The sequence below is a fragment of the Notothenia rossii genome, assembly GCF_949606895.1.
Source record: "Notothenia rossii genome assembly, chromosome: 5".
Classification (NCBI taxonomy): Eukaryota; Metazoa; Chordata; class Actinopteri; order Perciformes; family Nototheniidae; genus Notothenia; species Notothenia rossii.
This window is the reverse complement of record NC_136903.1, coordinates 92,564,416-92,574,415: the sequence shown is the minus strand read 5'-3', so window position 1 is coordinate 92,574,415 and position 10,000 is coordinate 92,564,416. Positions and strand designations below refer to the sequence as shown.

Sequence of the window (10,000 nt, the reverse complement as noted above, 5' to 3'; positions counted from 1 at the left end):
TATAACCGGCCTGCTCTGGTCTATCCCACATGCTCCACTGAGATCCAACATCTAGTTTCAGGGGGCCTGTGGAACTGCCAGTCAGCTGTTCCTAAGGCTGACTTCATCTCTGGCTTCCCTGCAGTCTCTGGATTTCCTTGCTCTCACTGAGACCTGGATCACTCCATCCAACACATGCAGGGCCGTATCTAGGATTTCCTAAATACCGAGGTCCAAACCTTAAAGGGGGGTTCGTTTTTTTGGGGGATTTTCATGATCTAGTGAGGTGCTGTTTAAGTCCTGTGGGGGATCTGAAATTGGATAATATATTGATTTCAAACCAAGTCAGTGGGCTGCAATATAAATTATTGTTGAAAGTGTAATGCTTAAGAATCAGTTGATTGACAGTTGACAACATCAATAATGGAAAGTAGAGCTTTGCGATTCATTCCAACCTTCTCATCACTCAGAACAGAATCAATGCTTTTCTGTTGCCCTCGGGCTACTGACAGAACATGTTCAGCCAGCTCCGAGGCATGTAGGTGTGCTGGATGACATCTGTGGTTAGAAATGATGCCCCGCTTCCAATGGCATTTTTCCACTCTCGAAATCCGTCATTTATGAAGATTGTGTTTTTTAGTTTTTTACTAAATGACATACAAATGGAACAATAGGTGGAATCTTCTGAAACAGAATATCTTAGCCAAGGATATTTCTCCTCCCACTTCATGTTATAGCGTAGTTGCTTTTCACCAAACTTTGTTTTGGGGTAATTATGTTCATGTTTGAACCACTTCTTTCTTCATCAGTTAGTGCTTTATTTTTATACTTGGCTGGATCAAATTCATGTAGTCTCTCTTTGACCGTTATCAGCTCTCTCACCCCTCATCTCTCTCTCACCCCTCATCTCTCTCTCACCCCTCATCTCTCTCTCACCCCTCATCTCTCTCTCACCCCTCATCTCTCTCTCACCCCTCATCTCTCTCTCACCCCTCATCTCTCTCTCACCCCTCATCTCTCTCTCACCCCTCATCTCTCTCTCACCCCTCATCTCTCTCTCACCCCTCATCTCTCTCTCACCCCTCATCTCTCTCTCACCCCTCATCTCTCTCTCATCTATTCCTCCCACCTCTCTTCCGGCCTGGTCTACTCTAGTATTGGTATTTGGTCTCTCTTGTCCCCTTGTGTCTCCTGTGCTATTTCCCTCAGTCTCCATTTCCATGTCTCTCTCCTTTCCATAACCTGCACCCTCTCTTCCATCTCTTCCATTACTCTCTCTGTCCTCTACTCTTTCTCTTTGTTCAATCTCTCGCTCGTTGTTCACTTTTTGCTCCTCCTCACTTGTCGCTCCCGCCAGTGAATTAAAAGCAATTCAGCAATTTAGTTCATTTCACTTGTTTGTTTGCATTCTTTTTTTAATTTAAATCTGTTTTGTTTGGTTCTCAAAAGAGAACAAAGATGTAAGCAAATTGTGTTTTATACAATTGTATGTTATTATGACATCATAACTGCAATAGATATATGTTGCTTTAAAATTATGCCTATTGTCTATAAATTAAGACTATTGTTATAGATAGATAGATAGATAGATAGATAGATAGATAGATAGATAGATAGATAGATGGATAGATAGATAGATAGATAGATAGATGGATAGAGAGATGGATAGATAGATAGATAGATGGATAGATAGATAGATAGATAGATAGATAGATAGATAGATAGATAGATAGATAGATAGATAGATAGATAGATAGATAGATAGATAGATAGATAGATGGATAGATAGATAGATAGATAGATGGATAGAGAGATGGATAGATAGATAGATAGATAGATGGATAGATAGATAGATAGATAGATAGATAGATAGATGGATAGAGAGATGGATAGATAGATAGATAGATAGATAGATAGATAGATAGATAGATAGATGGATAGATAGATAGATGGGGTTATTAAGCCTACATTATTTTGTGTGACTGTACCTGCAGTTCCTCCCTGACTTCCATCACTTTCTCTCTCTCTCTCTCTCTCTCTCTCTCTCTCTCTCTCTCTCTCTCTCTGCCTGTCCTGTCTCTTCCTTGCCAAAGCTGAGCTTCGACTGACGTAGTCTTTTCATTATATCTGAGTCAGTGTAAAAAGAAAACAATACAATGTTATATCTCCAATGTTTTACTCAAATTGAAATGAAAGAAAATAATTACAACGTTTGTTAAAAGGTAATCCTTCTGACATTGGATGGATGTAATTCACTTTAGCTCTCTAGCTAGTTTATTCACGATCTCCTGGGAGGAACAGAAACGCAAGCAGCCCGCTGGACTCAGATCTCTAGATACCTCATCACTCCTCCGCTGCAACGATACAAGCCCGAGCTGCGGTGGTTCGTTGATACCGTTGATACATGTTGTCTTCTTCTGTTTGCTTTAATCGAGGCTGCGTAGTTATGCAGCGCCCCCATGGTCAGTAAATGGAAGTACTACAAAGAACCCGTTTATTGCAGTTATTTCACAATCTTTGTTAGAACAAAACTTGTGAAAAGACCTCTGTAATATTATATTACAGAGGTCCGGACCTCGGTGACCTCAATGGTAGATACGGCCATGGCAGCTCTCTCCACAGCATATTCCGTTTCCTTTAATCCTCCTTAGTAACAGTCATTATTTTCCCTAGCAACGGTCAGTTAGTGAGTATTAACAACCTCTGAAATGTCCAAATTGACCAATCAGAATCAACTATTCAACTAAGCCATGTAACATCCAAATATAGTGAAGAATGAAACTGTGTTGGGCTTCACATCTGACTGAGGGAATCTCTCTCATTGGCTGACACTTACAGCAATTAGAGTTGAGAGTTGAATACAGGAGGTTCTGCGTTGGTATTGATCTGAGACAGCACGGAGCCTCTGGAGTTCATCGACGTCTCGTTTTCTGGTTTCCCTGCAGAGCGTCGGGCTGCATGGATCATGTTGCTCAGGAATATCAGAACATAATGTCTCTCCTCTTTAACCCTTTAACGGCCAATCACTAACATGTAGTGGGAAATTCATTGATATCTATTTTCTACATTACACCCATATGATACTGTGATTACACCCTATAACAGCCTTACTCTATCCATGTTACACTACTATTATACCTAAGTTATACTGTTATAAGACCCATGTTAGACCATTATTATACCTGTATTAAACTTCTATCACACCCACATTACACATGAATACACACCTCGCATTCCACCCAGTTTACACTGTTATTACAGCCCTAATAAAACCATGTCAGACCCATCTAACACCCGTTTTACACACAGCCTGTCAATTGACTGTATCCCCCAGAAACCATTTAGGATTCATTCATGTATCAAAATCTGCTGCGCCAAAGCATTGTGGGTACTCTGTGGGGACTTGTCTAATCTGATTAAGATACATGCATTTATAATATATAAACTGTAAAGGTTTGCACTTCTACATTTTAATCCACATGCAAATCCACGTTTAGTCGACAAGGCCCAACAACAATAAGACAGTAATAATGGTGGCTGAATCAAAGAGCCATTGGGGACTGTTGTTTTTAATATTTGACAGACTTAATGATTTGTAGATTGACCACACAGAGATAACTGTTCAAACTCAGCAGGTTAAAGTCTGGTTCCTCTCAAACAAACTGCAGGTCAGCCGCGTGTTGCAAGAGATAGACTGAACCGTGCTGATACCATCCGCTCTACCTGCTTCTATCATCAGGACTAAAACACCTGAGGATATCACACTCAACCAGGACTAAAGACCAGAGTACTGGACTAAACCAGGACTAAAGACCAGAGTACTGGACTCAACCAGGACTAAAGACCAGAGTACTGGACTCAACCAGGACTAAAGACCAGAGTACTGGACTCAACCAGGACTAAAGACCAGAGTACTGGACTAAACCAGGACTAAAGACCAGAGTACTGGACTAAACCAGGACTAAAGACCAGAGTACTGGACTAAACCAGGACTAAAGACCACAGAGTACTGGACTAAACCAGGACTAAAGACCAGAGTACTGGACTAAACCAGGACTAAAGACCAGAGTACTGGACTAAACCAGGACTAAAGACCAGAGTACTGGACTAAACCAGGACTAAAGACCAGAGTACTGGACTAAACCAGGACTAAAGACCAGAGTACTGGACTAAACCAGGACTAAAGACCAGAGTACTGGACTCAACCAGGACTAAAGACCAGAGTACTGGACTAAACCAGGACTAAAGACCAGAGTACTGGACTCAACCAGGACTAAAGACCAGAGTACTGGACTAAACCAGGACTAAAGACCAGAGTACTGGACTAAACCAGGACTAAAGACCAGAGTACTGGACTAAACCAGGACTAAAGACCAGAGTACTGGACTAAACCAGGACTAAAGACCAGAGTACTGGACTAAACCAGGACTAAAGTCCAGAGTACTGGACTAAACCAGGACTAAAGACCAGAGTACTGGACTAAACCAGGACTAAAGACCAGAGTACTGGACTAAACCAGGACTAAAGACCAGAGTACTGGACTAAACCAGGACTAAAGACCACAGAGTACTGGACTAAACCAGGACTAAAGACCACAGAGTACTGGACTAAACCAGGACTAAAGACCACAGAGTACTGGACTAAACCAGGACTAAAGACCACAGAGTACTGGACTAAACCAGGACTAAAGACCACAGAGTACTGGACTAAACCAGGACTAAAGACCACAGAGTACTGGACTAAACCAGGACTAAAGACCACAGAGTACTGGACTAAACCAGGACTAAAGACCACAGAGTACTGGACTAAACCAGGACTAAAGACCAGAGTACTGGACTAAACCAGGACTAAAGACCACAGAGTACTGGACTAAACCAGGACTAAAGACCACAGAGTACTGGACTAAACCAGGACTAAAGACCAGAGTACTGGACTAAACCAGGACTAAAACCCTAGTCTTCATTACTCCAGATTGCTTTCATTCTTCTCCTTCTTATTGCATAACAATCTGAGCACAGTGAGTTGGTCCTCCCACTCATATCAGGATTTTCTGCCGACATCTTCATCTTCATCATCCTACGCTCCTCACGCTGCTCTCCAACACATGACTCAACACTTTAATCATTCATCAGATGTAACTGAGGGAAGCAGAATATCCTCATCAAACACTTTATAAATCAGATTTCAGTGTTTGGCTTTTACAGAAGAAGATACAGGTTGACCTTGAACAGTGTTTTGAAAGTTCTTGTTTGAATACTTTTAGTTCAGGAAAGGTCTGAATACTTATATAAACACAGAACACTGTGCGCCTCACCTCTGCTTCCCCTCTTTCCCTTTGGTTCTCTGTTTCACTCAGTCTGCATTCAAATTCAATTAGTAGCAGAAAAACAAAAGTCATATTAAATATGTTGAAAGTCATTTGTTCCTTAATATATAAATAAGTTATTTTAAATATAACGAAAACAGCTGTATTTTCATTTTTTTACTTTTTCTTTTGCAAAATTATAGTTTATTTGACTTCCTATAAAAAAAAAAAGTTAAAATAACTAATTTCAAGTCTTTTTATAAAGTATTTGGACAGAAGTCCTGCAGGAGGAGCTGCAGGGAGCTCTCCTCCTCCTCTCCTCTTCCTCCTCCTCCTCCTCCTCCTCCTCCTCCTCCTCCTCCTCCTCCTCCTCCTCCTCTTCTCTTACCGGACTTCACCATCCGCTCCCCGGAGCTCAGACCCTCCATCTGTCCAGAGAGAAATAAAGACCTGCACAGCCTGAATCCTTCCTCTCTGCTGGAGCTCCTCCTCCTCCTCCTCCTCCTCCTCCTCCTCCTCCTCCTCCTCCTCCTCTCTGCAGGAGCTCTTCCTCCTCCTCTTTGTGTCTAACCTACTCTCAGCCTTTCCCACGCTGTTTGAAATAAAAACCTGATCGCTTCAGCCGATACATTCTTCATCTGGAGACTACATTTCCCAGAATGCACCAGCATATGTTTGTTATGTTTCGCCCTAGTCTATATACGTTGTGTACGATTTCCAAACAATAAAGAGTCCTCTCCTGCTGATGTTCAGGTGTATATCAGTATGTAGTGTCTCTACTTTAAAGAGTCCTCTCCTGCTGATGTTCAGGTGTATATCAGTATGTAGTGTCTCTACTTTAAAGAGTCCTCTCCTGCTGATGTTCAGGTGTATATCAGTATGTAGTGTCTCTACTTTAAAGAGTCCTCTCCTGCTGATGTTCAGGTGTATATCAGTATGTAGTGTCTCTACTTTAAAGAGTCCTCTCCTGCTGATGTTCAGGTGTATATCAGTATGTAGTGTCTCTACTTTAAAGAGTCCTCACCTGCTGATGTTCAGGTGTATATCAGTATGTAGTGTCTCTACTTTAAAGAGTCCTCTCCTGCTGATGTTCAGGTGTATATCAGTATGTAGTGTCTCTACTTTAAAGAGTCCTCTCCAGCTGATGTTCAGGTGTATATCAGTATGTAGTGTCTCTACTTTAAAGAGTCCTCTCCTGCTGATGTTCAGGTGTATATCAGTATGTAGTGTCTCTACTTTAAAGAGTCCTCTCCTGCTGATGTTTAGGTGTATATCAGTATCTAGTGTCTCTACTTTAAAGAGTCCTCACCTGCTGATGTTCAGGTGTATATCAGTATGTAGTGTCTCTACTTTAAAGAGTCCTCTGCTGCTGATGTTCAGGTGTATATCAGTATGTAGTGTCTCTACTTTAAAGAGTCCTCTCCTGCTGATGTTCAGGTGTATATCAGTATGTAGTGTCTCTACTTTAAAGAGTCCTCTCCTGCTGATGTTCAGGTGTATATCAGTATGTAGTGTCTCTACTTTAAAGAGTCCTCTCCAGCTGATGTTCAGGTGTATATCAGTATGTAGTGTCTCTACTTTAAAGAGTCCTCTCCTGCTGATGTTCAGGTGTATATCAGTATGTAGTGTCTCTACTTTAAAGAGTCCTCTCCTGCTGATGTTCAGGTGTATATCAGTATCTAGTGTCTCTACTTTAAAGAGTCCTCACCTGCTGATGTTCAGGTGTATATCAGTATGTAGTGTCTCTACTTTAAAGAGTCCTCTGCTGCTGATGTTCAGTTGTATATCAGTATGTAGTGTCTCTACTTTAAAGAGTCCTCTCCTGCTGATGTTCAGTTGTATATCAGTATGTAGTGTCTCTACTTTAAAGAGTCCTCTCCTGCTGATGTTCAGGTGTATATCAGTATGTAGTGTCTCTACTTTAAAGAGTCCTCTCCTGCTGATGTTCAGGTGTATATCAGTATGTAGTGTCTCTACTTTAAAGAGTCCTCTCCTGCTGATGTTCAGGTGTATATCAGTATGTCTCTACTTTAAAGAGTCCTCTCCTGCTGATGTTCAGGTGTATATCAGTATGTAGTGTCTCTACTTTAAAGAGTCCTCTCCTGCTGATGTTCAGGTGTATATCAGTATGTAGTGTCTCTACTTTAAAGAGTCCTCTCCTGCTGATGTTCAGGTGTATATCAGTATGTAGTGTCTCTACTTTAAAGAGTCCTCTCCTGCTGATGTTCAGGTGTATATCAGTGTGTAGTGTCTGTACTTTAAAGAGTCCTCTCCTGCTGATGTTAAGGTGTATATCAGTATGTAGTGTCTCTACTTTAAAGAGTCCTCTCCTGCTGATGTTCAGGTGTATATCAGTATGTAGTGTCTCTACTTTAAAGAGTCCTCTCCTGCTGATGTTCAGGTGTATATCAGTTTGTAGTGTCTCTACTTTAAAGAGTCCTCTCCTGCTGATGTTCAGGTGTATATCAGTATGTAGTGTCTCTACTTTAAAGAGTCCTCTCCTGCTGATGTTCAGGTGTATATCAGTATGTAGTGTCTGTACTTTAAAGAGTCCTCTCCTGCTGATGTTCAGGTGTATATCAGTATGTAGTGTCTGTACTTTAAAGAGTCCTCTCCTGCTGATGCTCAGGTGTATATCAGTATGTAGTGTCTGTACTTTAAAGAGTCCTCTCCTGCTGATGTTCAGGTGTATATCAGTATGTAGTGTCTCTACTTTAAAGAGTCCTCTCCTGCTGATGTTCAGGTGTATATCAGTATGTCTCTACTTTAAAGAGTCCTCTCCTGCTGATGTTCAGGTGTATATCAGTATGTAGTGTCTCTACTTTAAAGAGTCCTCTCCTGCTGATGTTCAGGTGTATATCAGTATGTAGTGTCTCTACTTTAAAGAGTCCTCTCCTGCTGATGTTCAGGTGTATATCAGTATGTAGTGTCTCTACTTTAAAGAGTCCTCTCCTGCTGATGTTCAGGTGTATATCAGTGTGTAGTGTCTGTACTTTAAAGAGTCCTCTCCTGCTGATGTTAAGGTGTATATCAGTATGTAGTGTCTCTACTTTAAAGAGTCCTCTCCTGCTGATGTTCAGGTGTATATCAGTATGTAGTGTCTCTACTTTAAAGAGTCCTCTCCTGCTGATGTTCAGGTGTATATCAGTTTGTAGTGTCTCTACTTTAAAGAGTCCTCTCCTGCTGATGTTCAGGTGTATATCAGTATGTAGTGTCTCTACTTTAAAGAGTCCTCTCCTGCTGATGTTCAGGTGTATATCAGTATGTAGTGTCTGTACTTTAAAGAGTCCTCTCCTGCTGATGTTCAGGTGTATATCAGTATGTAGTGTCTGTACTTTAAAGAGTCCTCTCCTGCTGATGCTCAGGTGTATATCAGTATGTAGTGTCTGTACTTTAAAGAGTCCTCTCCTGCTGATGTTCAGGTGTATATCAGTATGTAGTGTCTCTACTTTAAAGAGTCCTCTCCTGCTGATGTTCAGGTGTATATCAGTATGTCTCTACTTTAAAGAGTCCTCTCCTGCTGATGTTCAGGTGTATATCAGTATGTAGTGTCTCTACTTTAAAGAGTCCTCTCCTGCTGATGTTCAGGTGTATATCAGTATGTAGTGTCTCTACTTTAAAGAGTCCTCTCCTGCTGATGTTCAGGTGTATATCAGTGTGTAGTGTCTGTACTTTAAAGAGTCCTCTCCTGCTGATGTTCAGGTGTATATCAGTATGTAGTGTCTGTACTTTAAAGAGTCCTCTCCTGCTGATGTTCAGGTGTATATCAGTTTGTAGTGTCTCTACTTTAAAGAGTCCTCTCCTGCTGATGTTCAGGTGTGTATCAGTACGTAGTGTCTGTACTTTAAAGAGTCCTCTCCTGCTGATGTTCAGGTGTGTATCAGTACGTAGTGTCTCTACTTTAAAGAGTGATGAACTGCAGTTTACTGAATGTTTTCTGCCTAAAAATATTCTTTGACGGATTCAGTGTTTTATTCTGATGTTCTCTCTTTGGACTGTAGAATACAATACAAGTAGTAGTACCACGTTGTCAAGTTTTGACTCAGAGAGAACTCAGACTCCCAGAGTGCACCTCTGCTGTCCAACGGTAGCCACAGAGGGACAAACGTACCTTTTCCGTTGGGGTGTTTCCCCCGAGGCTCCTGTCTGATGTTGTAGGCCTTCTGGGAAACACAGAAGAACAAACAGAAAATAATGAGTAATAATATCAAGTTATTTTACCAACGTGGATTAAACAGTACTGTAGTGACGTAGAATAAACAGTCCTGTAGTGACGTAGAATAAAAAGTCCCGTAGTGACGTAGAATAAACAGTCCCGTAGTGACGTTGATTAAACAGTCCCGTAGTGACGTTGAATAAACAGTCCCGTAGTGACGTAGAATAAAAAGTCCTGTAGTGACGTAGAATTAACAGTCCCATAGTGACGTAGAATAAACAGTCCCGTAGTGACGTAGAATAAACAGTCCCATAGTGACGTTCAATAAACAGTCCCGTAGTTACGTAGAATAAAATGTCCCGTAGTGACGTAGAATAAACAGTCCTGTAGTGACGTAGAATAAACAGTCCCGTAGTGACGTAGAATAAACAGTCCCGTAGTGACGTAGAATAAAAAGTCCCGTAGTGACGTAGAATAAACAGTCCCGTAGTGACGTTGAATAAACAGTGCTTTAGTGAAGTAGAATAAACAGTCCCGTAGTGATGTAGAATAAATAGTCC

The 10,000-nt window shown here is 41.3% G+C and overlaps 1 protein-coding gene across 1 annotated transcript in view; it reads right to left on the bottom strand.

The window, feature by feature from the left end:
* LOC307041542 (protein FAM107B-like) overlaps positions 1-5,761 on the bottom strand; it is a 22,079-nt gene extending 16,318 nt beyond the window's left edge. The window contains exon 1 of the mRNA XM_079685012.1: positions 5,673-5,761. Coding sequence (XP_079541138.1) covers positions 5,673-5,712 — 40 coding nt within the window. The 5' untranslated portion in view covers positions 5,713-5,761. The remainder of the gene's footprint in view (positions 1-5,672) is intronic.
* Positions 5,762-10,000: the final 4,239 nt, after the last annotated feature.